Consider the following 17,377-nt stretch of genomic DNA (forward strand, 5'->3'; position numbering starts at 1 on the left):
TGGAGAAGGTAATTGTTCATTGACTTTACCTTAATTCACAACTTAATTCACTTGAAGTAATTTATTGAAAATAGAATATTATCATCTGAATTTGTGAAGGGAAATAATATGTATTAGTTCATTTGTATATACACACACAATCCGAAAAGCAGTACTAAAGCAAAGTGTCCTGTGTCTTTTTTGAACTCAGATCTTCCGGGCAATGCAGCTGAGGCTGTTTCATTATGACACATTTCGAAGGCACGCCCGGTCGTACATCGAGCCTGCAATCGTTCACAGCTGGAAAACAGCGCAGAATGGCAGGTTGGACCAGTTACGTCATCAACAGAAAGTCATCCTAGGTGGTGACTTGAGGGCTGACTCACCAGGTACGTAATACTGACTGTTACTTTTGTATGAAAATGTCATTGTTTTGATGAGTTATTGAAAATGTGTCATATTTCCATGGCAAATTTCAGATGGAAAAGCAGTATGTCTTCATTCAAGAGTATGCAGGGAACTCATTACAACATAGCAATATTGCTTCAACAAGATGTTGTTGAAAAAGTACAACACAGCTCTAGCTTACAGATCCTTTTATGGCATCTAAACAATGACATAAAAGATTATCCAAAGGAGTGTGTCTGTAGGGTCAGACGTGCGTCGTTAGATGTGTAGTCAGCCTCAGCCCTCTCCAGACAGAGGCAGAGTCATTGGCTGAACTAGAACTGTTGTTGAGCTTCTCTCACCTACTTGCTAAACCTGTATTTCGACTCTGTAAACCTGACTCTGACCTCGCTCCTGAATGACTGCGATCCAGAATGTTCTCCTCTCTTGTCCGGCATTTAATAAATTATTTTAGCATTTTCAAATAATAAAAATGCAATGAAATAAATTCCCTGACATTGTTCGATATGTGAACAAAGTCCAGAAATAAAGCTGTTCAACCTTTTCTTTATATCAGAGCAGTGAAGTCGGAGGGAGCTACCACATGGAGAAAGAGGGTCTGAAAAGGAGCCTTGCTCTCTTGGAGGAACGAGGTGTGACTCTGGATTGCATCGTCACAGACCGCCACCCTCAAATCCAGAAATTCCTGAGGGAGACCAACATCACACAATACTACGATGTTTGGCACATGGAGAAGGGTATTATTTCCTGTTTTGTACCAGGTGGCTCATCAGGCTAAGAAAGTCCCTGTTCACATGTGAAAACTCTATGTTGGTTAATCTAGGTATGCTTTCTCCACACACCACTTTAGTTCATTATCAAAGTCGTGGAGCACATCAATAATTAGCACAAACTGGTGATTTACTTATTCTAAAACCAGAGCAGAAAGTTCACATAATTGGCAATTTTGTAATTAATTTACTCACTCACACAATACATTGAAGGCATGCCCTGTTTGGAACATTACTTAGACCTTATGTGGGGATTAATTTTGTTTTTAATATATAATATATAAATATATTTTAATACTTAATTTCTGAGTTGTATAATGTGTTCTGTTTATTTATTTTGTCTGTTTTGTGTTGTTATGGTTTGTTTATTTATTGTTCATCTGTATTATGTATCCTCAATCAAGGCATTGCTGCAAAAGAGCCGTGTGCTCGGTCAATTCTCCCAGAATAAATAATGATGATGATGATAATGTGTCTGTGCATGACTCAAATTTTATTTTTATTTTTAGGACTTTACAAGAAACTGGTCAAGATTTCTCAGGACAAAGAATGTGTGAAACTGAAGAAGTGGCTTCGCAGCATAAAAAAACACATCTACTGGACAGCAGCTATGTCAACATCAGGGCCAGAGAGAGTGGCAAAGTGGACCTCCATCCTCAACCATGTCCAAGACATCCACTCCCATGAAGACCCTGTTTCCCCCAGTGTTTGCATCCGCAACACACTTCTAGGGACAAGAGCAAATGGTTGACAGCAGGTATGTTCACCAAATTTAAATAAAACTGTAAATGGTTTATATGAAATAGGAAAGTAACATTTTGTGAGTCTCTTGTTGCTGTCTCGTAACACAAAAACACTGAATACATTTATTCAGCCTAGAGAGAACTTTGTTCCTTTGAGGTATTTTCATCTACATTAGCAGTAGCTCTCTGTGCATCATTGCTATCATGGAGTTATTAACCATCTTATGTAGAATTTAAGGCTAAATCGTTATTAAAGTTATTTAAGGATAAAATGTACATTTCTCCTTTGGTCTAACACAGTTTACTCAGGCACAGTGAATACAGTATTTGAGTTCTTATGGATACATAGACACCAGGCTCAGGCTCATGGATCGAACAGATGTGACAGTCTGACATCAAGGGCAGTTGCCTGTAATCACTGCGGCATCAAAGGAAACACAAGCGGCTGCCTTTACACATCATTGGCAGTTCCTGTTGACAGCGCTAGTTCCTTTACGTGAGACCAGGCCACGCTTCGAGCCAGACTGCATTCCCACGGCTAACGCTAGAACAGGCTAACACTAGAACAGGCTAACATAGAACAGTGTAACATAGAACAGGCTAACACTAGAACAGGCTAACGGTAGAACGCTGGCGGCGGATCCATGGAGATCGTCCACGTCTACACGAAGCTCCGCGCCGAGCTCGGCCGCCAGTGTCTGTTCTCGGACCGGCCGGCTGAGCTGCTGCTGGACGTGCTCCCGGAGCCGAGTCTCGTTCTGGAGTTCATCCCCAAAACCCCCAGAGAGCAGGCCCAGGGGGTGGACTGCGACATGTCCGAGCACCAGGTGACTCCCCCACCACACTAGTCAGTTCCCCATGTCCGTCTGTCTACCTGTGTAGTGGTGGACAGGTAGAGCTGGGTGTCGTCCACATCACAATGGAAATGAATGTTGAAGTCAGTAGATGATGAACAGAAGGTCCCAGCTCCGAGCCCTGAGGGACACCAGCAGTGACGGGACATGGCCGGTCAATACCACGGGAGACAGAAATGTCCTTGAAAGGACAGGTGATAGATTCTGTATTAAATATTAAATTCTACAGGTGAACACGGAGCGCTTCCAGTCCAACAGCTGTGGGATCAACCATGTGGAGGGGGGGTGGCCCAAAGACGTCAACCCTGAGGAGATGGAACAAACCATCCGTTTCAGGAAGAAGGTGGAAAAAGACGAGGGCTACATCAACAGTATCCTGCAGCTGTCCAGTGTAAGATCCACATCCACCCAGTCCACCTCAGTCCACATCCACCCAGTCCACCTCAGTCCACATCCACCCAGTCCACCTCAGTCCACATCCACCCAGTCCACCTCAGTCCACATCCACCCAGTCCACCTCAGATGTCACCATGTGATCTTATGGTTTCTTCCAGGTAATGGAGCACTGCATCAGACAGAACAATGCTGTGGACATCTACCAGGAGTACCTGGAGGATGAGGAGGAGGTGGAGAGAAGTCAGGAGTCGCCTTCCGCCAAAACCATCAATGTCTTCAGGTGCAACTGTCAACACGTGGATGGACAGACGGTGATGGATCGCTGAGGTTCTCTTGCTCATTCCTCTCCTTTGTGCCTCCAGAGATCCTAATGAGGTGAAACGTACCGTCACGGCTCTGTCGTGGCATCCGGACTGCGGCAGCAAGCTGGCCGCCGCCTACTCCTGCCTCGAGTTCCAGAAGACCTCCAAAGACATGAGCCTGGACTCCTACATCTGGGACATCGGTAGGTCAGAGAGCAGCTGAATTTAAAAGGACCACAGATTCCAGTCTGTTCACAGATGGATGTTGTATGTTTCAGAGAACCCGGACAGACCAGAGATGACCCTCAAGCCGACATCTCCACTTGTCTGTCTGAATTACAATCCTAAAGACCCACACATTCTGGTGGGAGGCGGCTTCAATGGACAGATCGGTACGTTCAGGGCCTGACAGACGGGGTTTTTCTGTCTGTGAGCAGGTTAATAAAGATGTGAGTGTGTTTGTTTCAGCGTACTGGGACACCCGGAGAGGCAGCCAGCCGGTGGAGATCTCCTCTGTGGAGAACAGTCACAGGGACCCGGTCTACAAGATCGTCTGGCTGCAGTCCAAGACCGGAACGGACGCATTCTCTGCCTCCACGGACGGACAGGTAGACTCACACATGTCAGGCTGAAGAGGCCCAACCAGGGTGAGGGAACTCATCTTCAAATAAGCTTCTGCTACAAGTCTCTTCTCTCCCTCAGATTCTCTGGTGGGATGTTCGCAAGTTGAGCGAGCCCACGGAGCGCCTGGTTCTGGACCTGGGCCGGGAGGGGAACCTCAGTCGGGCTTTAGGAGCCATCTCACTGGAGTTCGAATCCACCATGGTGAGTTTCTGTTGTTCCTCCCAGCATGGAGATCAAGATGTGACAAGGGCCTCATGTCCTGTGTCCTTCAGCACTGCTGCTTCACAGCAAGAAGGTTCTGGGTTCAGATCCTGGTTCGGCCAGAGTCCAAGGACATAGAGAATAGGGTTAGGAGAGAACCTGAGAGATAGATGTTGTTTTGAGTTAGTTTAGTTGCTGGGTTCGGGTTCGGCGCTGCCCAGGATGAACCATGACCAGTGGGAGGAGCTCCAGCCGCCATTTAGTTATAGATGGTTGTAGATCTCAGTGATTTCTGCCCAGTAAGAACATAACGATTCCAAGTGTGACCATATCTATTAAACCAGAGAAATGTAAACCAGCTGTCATCATACGATTCGTTAGCAGAAGCAGAGGAAGGACTTATTAATGCATTATAATAAAATAAATGTATGACATTTATAACATAAATAAAATGGTAAACAAATTCAATAAACGTTTTGTAAATGTAAGTCCTAGTCTTGCAATAAATATTCCAAAAACAATGGAAGATGATGCAGATGGACACACAACACTGGATAATGTTGGAAGTATTTTTCTTTAAAGCTAGATGTGGTGGAAAAAATGATTTGATATAAATACATTTTTGCTGAATCTTAAAAAAACAAACTTCATGATCTTTAGTAACCGAGAGAAAAACATTGAAGCATAAATAAATATTGGAGGTATAGAAATTTGAGTAAATGATAGATTCACATAAATTTACACAAAGTTGAAAATATCTCAAACAAAGTAAAGGATGCATAAGATAATAAGAATCATCAGTCGATGTCGATCCATCAACCTTGTAGATTACAGTGTTTGGCAAATTATGTATAAAGTTCAAAAGAAAACTTGGCCCACCAACACACAGAGAAGATTTGAAAAAAGGGAAAGTTTAAAAACTGAAGAACCAGAGATCTTTAAAAAGGAGATTCAGAAAATAACTGATGGAACGTTGAAGGAACCAGAAGCTGGACAGATCCTCAGACCCTTGTTTTGATTCCTCTGTCCTCGGTGTCTCTGCAGCCGACTAAGTTCATGGTGGGCACGGAGCAGGGGCTGGTGGTCTCCTGCAACAGGAAGGCAAAGACCCCGGCGGAGAAGATCGTTTGTACGTACGAGGGTCACCACGGACCCATCTACGCCCTGCAGAGGAACCCCTTCTTCCCCAAGAACTTCCTCACCGTGGGGGACTGGACGGCCCGGATCTGGTCTGAGGACATCAAGGACTCGTCCATCATGTGGACCAAGTAGGACACAGACCTTCCTCTTCACATCCTGCTCAGGTTCGGTCAACCTTAGAGCAGATTTTTAAATCCTTTGTTGTTCCTCAGATATCAGATGTCCTTCCTGATGGACGCCTGCTGGAGTCCAGTCAGACCCTCGGTCTTCTTCACCGTGAAGAACGACGGCGTCTTGGAAGTCTGGGACATCCTCTTCAAGCAGAACGTCCCTGCACTCAGTCTCAAGGTGCTCTTCTCTCCCCCATTCAGACATGAAGCTCATTGTTGTGTGTTGTTCATGTTGTGGTTTGATGTCCCTCTTGTTGTGCGTGGTTCTCCTCAGGTGTGTGACGGGGCTCTGAACAGCGTCTGCGTTCAGGACAACGGGCGCTTGGTGGCGTGCGGCTCTCAGCAGGGCGAGGTCACGCTGCTGGAGATCTGCTCTGAACTGTCCACGCTCCAGAAGAACGAGAAGAACCTGCTGTCTGCTGTGAGGAACCACAAACACCTGCAGATACATGTGTAGTTCCCTAATCTGAGCTTCTAGAAAACTGTGTCCAGGGCGAAGATGTTCAGAAACGTGTTGTAGTGGCGAGGGAACCCCCCCCCCCCCCCCGGTCACATCATAAACAAGCATTTGTTTCAGTACATTTTACTCCTGATGACACACACTTGTTCCTTCCTGTTAGACCCACAGACCCTGGGACGCTGAGTTCTTTAAACAAGTGACTTTCTAAGATTAAGAGCTGGAAGTTCCAGAAACTTTCTGCAGCTGAAGGCAAACAAAACTCAGATTCTTTTATATGGACCAAACTAATACTGCCACCTGCTGGTCAGTTATTGGATCAAATCAAACTTGCTGCAAAGAACCTTGTGTCCTGTTTAACAGCAAATCTACTTTTCAGCAGCAAAGCTAAAAGTCAGTTTTCTAAGTCAATCAATTTTAACTTTAAAGACATGGAGACAGTTTTACATTCTTTATTCTTTGATTCTATCACACCTTGACTCAACAGCCTCTTTACTCCCTAACCCCAAAATCTATTGATGGACTCGTGACTCTACAGAATTTAACCAGAACCTCAGAACACGAGCACATCAGGCTGTTCTAGCGTCTTTACACTGCCCCCTGGTGTTTTTTTGAAGGATTTTACAGATTTACATTTCTCCCAGCTACAGGTCAGACCTTCTAGTAATTTATGAGCCTTCACCTACGTGGAGATCCTCGGGCTGAGGTCGTCTGTGTGTTAAACTAAAAACTAAAGGGGAGCGTCAGCGGAGTCAGGGATCTCTCTGAGAGAAAGTTCTGAACGGCCTCACTTACCAGGAGGAGATGGAGCAGGACCAGCAGAGGTTCCACCGTGAAGAAGAATCATCTGAAACATCTCAGACCTAACTGTGTTTCTCTATCTGCAGATGTTTGAGCGCGAGACAAAGCGAGAGAAGATCCTGGAGTCTCGACAGAGAGAGATGCGTCTGAAGGAGAGGAGTCGCTCGGAGCAGGGCAAGGAGGAGGAAGGAGGTCAGGAGGAGGGAGAGGAGACTCCGGAGGAGCTGATCATCAGAGCCGAGGAGGAGTTCTCCGAAATGGTGGAGACGGAGCAGAAGAGGAGGAAGGAGAAGGAGGACGGATCCAACAAGGTGCTTCTATTCATCTCTTCCTTCGCTCATGTCTGTCCTTTGTCCTCCTTTGTCCTCCCCTGTCCTCCTTTTCCAGTTGCAGGACTGGAGACACTTTTGGTTAAAACTAATCAACCAAAAACCACAGATATTCATAAAACATTTATAACATATTTCCACTCCATTAGGAACATTCTACTGATGTCAGGCAACAAACCTGCTTTACTTTTATGATTTGAAATGAAAAAAGTCCAAATTGAGCCTTTTTACTTCAGCGTTAGAACCCTGAGGTTCTGTAGGTTTGTGGGAGATGAACTCCTCAGGTTTCAGATATTAAACAGTGAATTGTGTTTTTCTGCTCAGCTGCAACAGTTTAAATATATAAATGATTCTGTTTTTCAGGCGAAAGCAGAAAAATAAGTGAAAGAAGAAGAAGAAACTTCAACAATATAAACATGACCTCACTTCCTCGGGATATGAGTGACAGATTGTTTGTTCATGTTGCTATGGTAACGTCTGATAGCCGACGGGTAACGTTTACTCTACAAACCTTGTAATCTCAGATTTTATAATCCAGTCTTTATAGTTAAATGTTCAGGTCTGTGCTGAAACACAAGTTGTCGTCTTTGTTGTAATTTCACTAAACAAATTCAGATTTCTATTAAAAATGGTTTTCTGGATCTCTCAATTTGACTGAAACGTCACATCAGGTGATTGTGACTCTGTAGCTGTAGTTCTCCAGAGAAGCCACAGGGGGCACTGTGTTAAAACAAACATCTCCACTGACCTTTAAAACAACTGGCTGCAGCTGGGATGCCTCCAGCAGGTGGCGCTGTTTCACTGAGCACAGACACCAGAGCTCCTGCACAGCTCGGAGAGTATTCATTTTTAAACACAGAGTATTTTAGTCCACTTGTAGTATTGTGTGTTTTTTGGGGGGTTCTTCTGATTTGAGGTGTGTTGGAGCTTTAATGATTCTGTACTTGTAATAAAGTTACTTCTGGACCGGAAGTATTTAAACCTCACGTGTGATCTGAACGTCATTTCCTTTGTTGTTTAAATCTTTTTCAATTGAAGATTCTTATAGAACGAGCACGAATAGTTTTGTTAGTTTCACGTTATGATCAATAATCAGTTCACCTCCTCACCTCTGCGTCACGAGGTGACGTAGCTTGATCGCAGCCTGACGTCATGACGCACAGATCCCGGAAGCGTTTTCGTTTTGTTTACATTCGCGTCTTTGTTCCGACAAAATGTCAAAGAAACGCTCGAAAGGCTCCGAGATCCGGAACCCGAGGAACCCGAGGACCCCGAGGACCCCGAGGAGCCTGAGGACCGAGGTGCAGCAGCAGCTGGCCGCGGCCGTGGAGCACATCCTCCGGCTGCTGAGGGAGCGAGGAGCCGCCGACCCGGAGCCGCTGGAGGAGCTGGAGGAGCTGGTCCGGGTCCGGGTCCAAGCGGCCGTGGAGCGGATCTGCTCCGCCTGGAGAGCCGAGAGGGCCGGGAGGGACCCGGAGGGACCCGGGGCCGGTCCGGAGGGACCCGGGGCCGGTCCAAAGGGACCCGGGGCCGGTCCGGAGGGACCCGGGGCCGGTCCGGAGCCCGGGGCCGGGTTCAGAGCCTCCAGGGCCGGGAGGGACCCGGAGGGACCCGGGGCCGGTCCCGGTCCGGAGCCCGGGGCCGGGTTGAGAGCCTCCAGGGCCGGGAGGGACCCGGAGGGACCCGGGGAGGAGCCGCAGAGACCCGAGGCCGATCCGGAACCCGGACCCGCAGCAGAGTGGACAGGTTCGAGTCCGGAGAAGAGTTCTCTATAAAGAACATCAGTGACTGTGTACATACAGGAATCAGAAATGTAATCTGTTGATCAAGACACTTATATTTATATTTATATTTATATATATATATTTATTTATTAGTAGCGTGAGCTGTTTCCAGGTTCTCGATGTGATTTCACTGAGTCCAGTGTTTCCTCTGCAGAGCTGTGTCTGTCCCTCGGTGTCCAGAGTCTCTCGGATGAAAGACCAGGACTGAAGGAGCCTCGGCCCAGCACCTCGTCCAGACCTGAGCCCGTCTCCGGACCTGCACCCCCCCCGGTCTCACAGGAGGACCTGGCTGGTGAAGAGGAGGAAGAGGAGGAAGAGGAGGAGGAGAGCACGTGTCACTGCTGCCGAGTGTGTGGGAAGTCCTTCGATCGGAAAGGCTTCCTGATGAAGCACGTGGAGAAGCACCTGCAGGAGTCTGAGTGTCTCTGTGGTCTCTGTGGAGAGCTTCTGGACTCCGGACCCGGGCTGAAGCTCCACCTCCAGACTCACCGCGACCGCAGCCGGACCTGCGGCGTCTGCGGGAAGAAGTTCCCCTCGATCCGAGCGCAGGAGACGCACCTGAGGCTGCACACGGGAGAGAAGCCGTTCAGCTGCCAGGTCTGTGGCCGAGGCTTCAACCAGAAGGGAAACATGGTGACGCACACGCGGACGCACACGGCGGAGAAGCCCTTCAGCTGCACGGCGTGCCACAGAGACTTCAGCCACGCCGCCTCGCTGGAGCGACACATGAAGACACACGATGGACAGCTGACCTTCAGCTGCAAGATCTGCAGGGAAGCGTTTGATAAGAACACTGAGTTGAGGCGTCACATCCGGAGCCATCAGTCCGAAGAGCGTTCTGCCACGAGGAGCGGACGCAGGAAACCCAGTCCCCCCCGCTCGCTCTGCTGCGCTGTCTGTGGCGACGCCTTTCACAATAAAGGTCACTTTGTGCAGCACGCTGAGACTCATGTGACCAGTCCTGACTGTCGCTGTGGCGTCTGCGGCGAGCAGGCCGAGTCTTCAGAGCGTCTGCAGATCCACATCCAGAGCCACCGAGAAACCAGCAACATCTGCGACATCTGTGGCCTGAGCTTCAGGGACATGGAGGTCCACATGAAGCTGCACGCCGGCGAGAGGCCGTTCATCTGCGAGTTCTGTGGGAAGACGTTCATTGAAAACACGGTTTTGAAGAGACACATCAAGAGCCACACGGGCGGGAAGCCACGGATCTACTCCTGTGACGTCTGCAGCAAGAAGTTCACCATGAGCCAACATCTAGACGTGCACAAGAGGATCCACACCGGGGAGAAGCCCTACACCTGCAGGGTCTGCGGGAAGAACTTCCGTCAGATCGGCAACCTGGACTCCCACTCCAGGATTCACACGGGTGAGAAGCCCTTCATCTGCAGCCTCTGTGGGAAGAGGTTCCGCCAGAAGATCTCGCTGGAGACGCACGAGAGGTTCCACAAGAAGGAGAAGCCCTTCAGCTGTCAGCTCTGCAGCAAAGGCTTCGTCCAGAAGATCGACCTGAAGAGACACATGCTGACCCACACCGGGGAGAAGCCCTACAGCTGCACCGTCTGTGGGAAGAGCTACCAGGAGAAGCGCTCTGTGGACACGCACATGAAGGTTCACACCGGAGAGCGGGCCTTCAAAGATTCACCTGGGACCCAGAGCCTGAAGCCACAGGAAGGAGCTCAGGTGGACTTCATCCAGCTGTGAAGAGCCTGAAGCCACAGGAAGGAGCTCAGGTGGACTTCATCCAGCTGTGAAGAGCCTGAAGGCCACGCCAGCAACATCCCATCAGCCACTGGGACGGCTCGGTGCAGGGGGGGGGGCAAAAGTTCTGCACACAAATGCAATGTGAATGTAAAAATGTTCTGTAAAGTGCTTGGAGACCATCTACTCATCTTTAAACGTCTTCTTCCACTAAATTAGTCCCAGAAGCTGAATTTACTCTGAATTAACAATTTCTGTCTAATTCTGAACGTTGGTTCCTGGTCTGTTTCACAGCAGGAATAGGGGTCAGAACCAGGGTCAGAACCAGGGAACAGAACCAGGGAACAGAACCAGGGTCAGAACCAGGGAACAGAACCAGGGACCAGAACCAGGGAACAGAACCAGGGAACAGAACCAGGGTCAGAACCAGGGAACAGAACCAGGGAACAGAACCAGTGTCAGAATCATGTGACTGGAGAAACCTCTGGCAAACGCTTTGGAGTTCAATGGTTTCATGGTTCTTCAGAATCTCCAGTTTAGTTCCTGTGGTTCTGTAAATCTAATTTCTACTGAGAGAACAATCAATCAAACATTCGGTGTAATATACAGTTTCTGGGCTTCTTGTATCTGTAAGGACCTGAAGGGGCCAGTAGGGGGCCTCAGAGCATCACAGAGTGGAGGGAACTGGAAGGTTTAACCTCTCAGGTGAAGTTAAAGGTTCGACTGAAGATGAACTGATGAATATTACATCCCAAGTAAATCCTGGAATGTCAATAAAGATGGAGGAAACGAAAGCCCCCCCCCTCCTGGTGTCTGGAGGCCATCACCCTCCTCCTCCATGTTAGCAGATGGGACACGGACCAAACTCAAATATCTAAGTAGACGTTAAATAAATGTTTGTCAAAGATGTTTCTGTCATTTCAGGTCGTTCTTATCTCACTGATGTTTGTTCAAGTGTTTCTGATCCGTTTGGTTTTAGTTCTTTATTTGATAATAATTCAATCTATAAAACTCCTTTGTAGAAACCAGAGGACGCTTTACATTTGTCGATGGGAACAAAAGGGAAAAGAAAGTGATTAATCACATAAACATAAACAGCAGTAAAGGCCGAGTGGAGCGTGACCTGAGACCAGAGGCTCAGTCTGTAGTGAACAGCGTTCTACAGGGAGGGACAGAGGACACAGTTTCACCTGTAATGGAGTATTTCTACTTTACTGTCCTGGTACTTTCACTTGTACTGGAGTATTTCTACTCTACTGTCTTGGTACTTTATCTTCAGTAAATGATCTGACTTCTTCTTCCACCACTGGTGTGTGTTGTTGCTTATACTTTAGTACTGGTGTAACGTGTACTCCTGACAGTATTCTACAGTATTAGCACTTTGGTTTGCTCGCCGTCTTCCCGTCCAGCAGGGGTCGCTGCTGGCTCTGAACGCGGTGTCTCTGTTTACCTTCCGCTGGCTGTCTTTGTCCGCTCGGAGACTCGAGCTGTGCAGACCGGAGGACCGGAGGACCGGAGGAGGACCAGAGCACCGGAGGACATGTCCCCCTTTTCGCCCCTGCGGGTGTCGCTCCAGCAGCGGATCCTCTCGGCCGCTGAGCACTTCCTGCTGCAGCTGGAGGAAGCAGAAGAAGCGGCTCGAGTCCCGGCGCTGAGAGCGATGCTCACCGAGCGGCTAACGGCGGAGATCGTCGCTGTGTTGGAGGAAACCGTGGCGGAGTGGGAGGAGCGAGTGGAGCGGTCCCAGCGGGAGGTCTGCCGCCAGAGGAGGCTGCTGGAGGCCGTGATGAAGCCCGAGGTCCGGCTGCACCGAGCAGGTCAGTAGAGGGGGAAGCTAACAAGAGCTAGCATCTGCTCTGCTAACAGGCTCTGAACTACGATCAGGATTCTGGGTCAGAGGTCAACGTCAGGTTTCAGAGTCTTCAGTCAGTTGTGGTAAATCACCATGGTAACGCTGAGCAGCTGACCTGCTCCAGGTGACGTTGGAGATAAGAGATCAGACAGTTTAAAGCTCCGCCCACTGACCACTCACCTCCTTTGAACCATGACATCGTGTTCTCAGAGGATCTGCTGGTGTGGTTCGAGTCTCTGAGGAGGACCAGGGTCTTCAGAGGAGGACCGGGGTCTTCAGAGGAGGACCAGGGTCTCAGAGGAGGACCAGGGTCTTCAGAGGAGGACCAGGGTCTTCAGAGGAGGACCAGGGTCTTCAGAGGAGGAGGACCAGGGTCTTCAGAGGAGGAGGACCAGGGTCTTCAGAGGAGGAGGACCGGGGTCTTCAGAGGAGGACCGGGGTCTTCAGAGGAGGAGGACCGGGGTCTTCAGAGGAGGACCGGGGTCTTCTGAGGAGGACCGGGGTCTTCAGAGGAGGACCGGGGTCTCAGAGGAGGACCGGGGTCTCAGAGGAGGAGGACCAGGGTCTCAGAGGAGGAGGACCAGGGTCTTCAGAGACCCGTGAGATCCTCTGAGCTCCTCTGATGAGCTCCTGAAGGATCTAGATTCTCCTCAGAGGATGAACCTCTTTCAGCTGCTGGAGCCCAACAGAACCAGCCTGACCCGTAAAGTGCTCCCAGTCCCACAGAACCAGTCTGACCCGTAAAGTGCTCCCAGTCCCACAGAACCAGCCTGACCAGTAAAGTGCTCCCAGTCCCACAGACTGCAGCTGCTTCACTGGTTCTGATGGTGTTAGTGGAGGAGAACCTCACGTACTTTTATACTCTGATCCTTTAAGTCGCTTCATCCTGTGTGATAAATGTTTATTTGGGGGACAGATAGTTTCCAGACTTTTCTTTCTTCAGATCCTGAGGAGCAGAGATGATGCTTGTGAGGTTTTCATTTCTTTATTTTGTCTTTGTGAAGGTAGAGAGTTCAAACAGAATCCTCTTTTTGTTATGTTAAAAACATTTAAACCTCGCTGGCCCTGCATGTAAAGGACGAAACATTTGAACCACTTCTCTTTTTATCCTCTAGCTTGAGTCAAACTTCTGCTTCTCTTGTGCTGCTGCGTCAGTTTCTGACTTGCAGGGTTTACAGAGAAACACGTTGTTGGTCCCGAGCTTCAGACGATCGTGGCCGATTCTATTTGCTTGAGTTTCTCTTCAGGTGAATTTGAGCTTCGACTCGACGCAGCCGTCTTCCTTCCTGAAGAAGATGTTTTGTGGTGATAAGAGCCGAATGTGTCAGGTGAGGTGAAAATGATCACATGACCTGCAGCAGAGGTGCCAGGTCACTTCCTGTGTGTGTCTGCCCCCCCGGCTGGTCACCTCTCACCTGAACCAGGAGGAGGATCTGATGCTGAGATGTTCAGCACAAACACAAACTCTGGAGACGAGTTTCTGGATTTTAGCTGCAGGTTTGAAATCAGCTTCACCAACTCACTGACTTCCACTCGCTCTGCTCTGTTAGTCACCGACTTTGTTTATTTGGCCTCAAAACAAGAAACTCAAACCGAACAACCTCAACTTCTCTGTTTCCTGAATTCTGTCGTTCAAAAATCACAACATTTGACATTAAACTACTTAACACAACTTTTTAAAAACAGTTCAAGAATCTCTCAAATGATAAACATGTGCATTTGTGTTTCAGTGTGTCGGGCAGACGTCCAGCAGCTGGTGCTGAGTAGAGCTGAGGTTCCCTCTGAGCAGTGGAGCCCCCTGGTGGACCAGGAGGACCCCCCCCACATTAAAGAGGAACAGGAGGAACCGTGGACCAATCAGGAGGGAGAGCAGCTGGAGGAGGCGGACATCAAGTTCACATTGAATCCTGTCGCTGTGAAGAGTGAAGAAGATGAGGAGACACCTCAGTCGTCACAGCTTCATCAGAGTCAGACTGAGGAGAACAGAGCGAACTGTGGAGGACCAGAACCAGAACCAGAACCCTCAGGTCCTGAGGGACATTTACAACCTGTTAGTGAAGATAATTCTTTAGTTTCTACGGAAACTGATGAAAGTGACTGTGATTGGACACACTCCAATGGAGATGAGTCAGCGAACGAGGACGATCCAAACTGTGAAGCAGCTGAAAGCGATGCAGGACCTTCAGAGAAGGAGAGACCCTTCCCCTGCTCCTACTGCGGGAAGAGATTCAGCCTGAAGGGAAACCTGAACAGACACATCCGAGACCACACGGGCGAGAGGCCGTTCCCCTGCTCAGGTTGTGACAAATCCTTTAAGGACAGCGGCTCGCTGACGGCTCATATGAGGTGTCACACAGGAGAGCAGCCGTACAGCTGCTTGTTCTGTGGGAAGAACTTTAGTGGGAGGGGAAACATGACGAGACACATGAGGATCCACACAGGAGAGAAACCATTCACCTGCTCAGTGTGTAACAAGAGCTTTCATGTGAAGGAACACCTCAACAGACATATGAAGTATCACACAGGGGAGAAGCCTTTCAACTGCTCCATCTGCGGGAAAGGTTGTGCTCAGAAAACGGACCTGAAGAAACACATGAGAGTTCACACGGGAGAGAAGCCGTTCAGCTGTCCCTTCTGTGGAAAGTGCTGTGCTGAAAAAGGAGACCTGACCAAACACATGAGAGTTCACACGGGAGAGAAACCGTTCAGCTGCAGCGTGTGTGGTAAAAGTTGTGCTCAAAAGGGAAGTCTGAAGATCCACATGAGGATCCACACGGGAGAGAAGCCTTTCAGCTGCTCGGTCTGCGGCAAATGTTTCACCGTCACAGGACATCTGAAGAGACACATGAAGCTTCATGTCTCAGAAGGTCAGGGGAACCAGGCTGAAGATCTCATCCACTCAGGCACAGCACAGCAGCAAGTGGAAGCTGATGAACCAGGGAACACGTCGGGTTGCTCCCTCACTGCAGAGGACAGATGTTAGAGATACAAGAACATCCCTCAGTCCAGTGGATTCCTCCACCAAAACCCCATGGTCCTTCAACATCACACACACTCCTGAAAGTCAGTCCACTACATATTTCAGATTTTATTCATCGTCCATGAATTATTTTCCGAGACATCAACACAAGAGTAACAAACAAGTTTTATCTCTGTTCCAGCTGCATCTCTGGATCTTCACTGGAGGATCACACTCAGTTCCTCCTCCTCCTCCTGAGCTCCTGCATGGAGTCTGATCCCAGGAGCAGAGGGAACAGCAGAGGAGCCTCCACTGATTCACTGGGGGGGGTGGGGGGGGGGGGCACAAACATGAAGGAACTAAAACAAATGTCTCAGGTGAAGAAGTGCTGACACACACGAAGAAGACACAGACAAAGATGTGAAGAGAGTTTGTGGAGATCAGAGCTGACGACGTGAGGTGATGTGAACATGATCACATGACCTCTGCAGCAGAGGGAACAGGTCACTTCCTGTGTGTGTCTGCCCCCCCGGCTGCTCCACCTCTCACCTGAGCCATGAGGAGGATCTGATGCTGAACGAGTCTGTGCTGAGATGTTCAGCTGTGAGAAGATTCTCTGGATCTGACCTGGAGTCTGGAACAGTTTTGGAGAAAGGGAGAAGGGAATCTGACTCCGCCCCCTGGTCTGGATGTGCATTAAAGTATAATGAGTTCATCTCTGATCAATAAAACATCCGTCAGACAACATGATGAAGCACATCTTCCCAAACAGGTGTTTATCTTTACAATGACTCAAACATAGATTATCTTAAGATGGGACTTAAATACAAAAACAACTAACAATAAACTGTCTCCAAACTAAATGTTTTCATAATCTATCCAAAAGTCAATAAATATAATAACAACTTAACTTCATAATTAAGCAAAAACAGAAGAAAACATTGTGAAAATAAAATGGCCACTCCTACTTTCAAATGAAAGCTGCAGGTTTCTCACGTGTCTCTGGGCAAACAGCTGGATGGTTGGAGGAGGCGGAGCTCGAAACAGCTGGATGGATGGAGGAGGAGGAGCTCCAAACAGCTGGATGGTTGGAGGAGGAGGAGCTCCAAACAGCTGGATGGTTGGAGGAGGAGGAGCTCCAATCAGCTGGATGGTTGGAGGAGGAGGAGCTCCAATCAGCTGGATGGTTGGAGGAGGAGGAGCTCCAAACAGCTGGATGGTTGGAGGAGGAGGAGCTCCAAACAGCTGAATGGTTGGAGGAGGAGGAGCTCCAATCAGCTGGATGGTTGGAGGAGGCGGAGCTCCAATCAGCTGTCAGGGCTCCTCAAGGTCCACCAATCAGAGGCGGTCCTGGCACAGACGTGTTGCATCATCAGGTGCGTTGGACAGTTCCTCTTCATCGTCGCCTCAGAGACGATGAAGAACCACGATCACGGAGAACTTTGTTTCAGCTGAAGATTAAAACTGTAAAGTGACAGAAGAAGAAAATTCATCACATGGTCGTTGGAGAGAAACACTTTTATCTGTTGTTAAATTGATGAATGACCTGTTCGTATATTGATGACGTGTGTCAGTTTATGCCAAATGTTCTGTGTGTGTGTGTGTCTGTGTCTGTGTGTGTCTGTGTGTGTCTGTGTGCGTGTTCTCTTCAACTCGTTCATGTGTTAAAAACAATGACAACATGCACTGAAACGCGTCGCTTAAGATAAGAATTATGAAATATTATTGTTAATTAAATACTATAATGCAACTGAAGTCAAAGTAGAAAACACAATAGGTGATTATTTATTTGTCCGAGTTCTTTTCAGTGTGAGAACAAATCCCAGATTAGAAAACATTGCTGAATGTCACAATTTCATGAAAAGTGTGTAAGTGTGTTTTAAGTAGAAATGTGTTTTTCAGAACAG

At 48.5% G+C, this 17,377-nt stretch overlaps 3 protein-coding genes across 4 annotated transcripts; all 3 read left to right on the top strand.

The window, feature by feature from the left end:
• Positions 1-2,544: 2,544 nt before the first annotated feature.
• Positions 2,545-7,869, top strand: LOC133025784 (dynein axonemal intermediate chain 2-like). The gene is made up of 12 exons (XM_061092527.1): positions 2,545-2,727; positions 2,984-3,145; positions 3,309-3,430; positions 3,513-3,655; positions 3,731-3,844; positions 3,921-4,060; positions 4,155-4,277; positions 5,322-5,545; positions 5,630-5,765; positions 5,862-6,008; positions 6,932-7,156; positions 7,864-7,869. The coding sequence occupies exons 1-12, from the start codon at positions 2,545-2,547 to the stop codon at positions 7,867-7,869; spliced, it is 1,725 nt and encodes a 574-aa protein (XP_060948510.1).
• Positions 7,870-8,357: 488 nt separating this feature from the next.
• On the top strand, positions 8,358-11,965 carry LOC133025786 (zinc finger protein 260-like). Its single transcript, XM_061092528.1, has 2 exons — positions 8,358-8,920; positions 9,113-11,965. Exons 1-2 carry the CDS (start codon positions 8,389-8,391, stop codon positions 10,660-10,662), a joined length of 2,082 nt encoding a protein of 693 aa, XP_060948511.1. The 5' UTR covers positions 8,358-8,388; the 3' UTR covers positions 10,663-11,965.
• A 206-nt stretch (positions 11,966-12,171) lies between these two features.
• LOC133025607 (zinc finger protein 391-like) lies at positions 12,172-15,777 on the top strand. Of its 2 annotated transcripts, XR_009683155.1 has the most exons (3): positions 12,172-12,476; positions 14,242-15,574; positions 15,673-15,777. XR_009683155.1 is itself a non-coding variant. In XM_061092315.1 (2 exons), the coding sequence occupies exons 1-2, from the start codon at positions 12,200-12,202 to the stop codon at positions 15,492-15,494; spliced, it is 1,530 nt and encodes a 509-aa protein (XP_060948298.1). In that variant the 5' UTR covers positions 12,172-12,199; the 3' UTR covers positions 15,495-15,777. The 2 variants fall into 2 exon arrangements, 1 of the variants encoding a protein (XP_060948298.1); XM_061092315.1 differs by having other exon boundaries at positions 14,242-15,777.
• Positions 15,778-17,377: the final 1,600 nt, after the last annotated feature.

Source organism: Limanda limanda, chromosome 19, assembly GCF_963576545.1.
Source record: "Limanda limanda chromosome 19, fLimLim1.1, whole genome shotgun sequence".
In the NCBI taxonomy this organism is placed as follows: Eukaryota; Metazoa; Chordata; class Actinopteri; order Pleuronectiformes; family Pleuronectidae; genus Limanda; species Limanda limanda.

Bases quoted from the DNA above. Each gene is read 5' to 3' on its own strand.
- LOC133025784 (XM_061092527.1), top strand. From the start codon at position 2,545: ATGGAGATCGTCCACGTCTACACGAAGCTCCGCGCCGAGCTCGGCCGC. The intron at 3,146-3,308 runs GTAAGATCCACA...GGTTTCTTCCAG, and splicing joins GTATCCTGCAGCTGTCCAGT to GTAATGGAGCACTGCATCAG. The intron at 6,009-6,931 runs GTGAGGAACCAC...CTCTATCTGCAG, and splicing joins AGAAGAACCTGCTGTCTGCT to ATGTTTGAGCGCGAGACAAA.
- LOC133025786 (XM_061092528.1), top strand. From the start codon at position 8,389: ATGTCAAAGAAACGCTCGAAAGGCTCCGAGATCCGGAACCCGAGGAAC. The intron at 8,921-9,112 runs GTTCGAGTCCGG...TTTCCTCTGCAG, and splicing joins ACCCGCAGCAGAGTGGACAG to AGCTGTGTCTGTCCCTCGGT.
- LOC133025607 (XM_061092315.1), top strand. From the start codon at position 12,200: ATGTCCCCCTTTTCGCCCCTGCGGGTGTCGCTCCAGCAGCGGATCCTC. The intron at 12,477-14,241 runs GTCAGTAGAGGG...TTTGTGTTTCAG, and splicing joins GGTCCGGCTGCACCGAGCAG to TGTGTCGGGCAGACGTCCAG.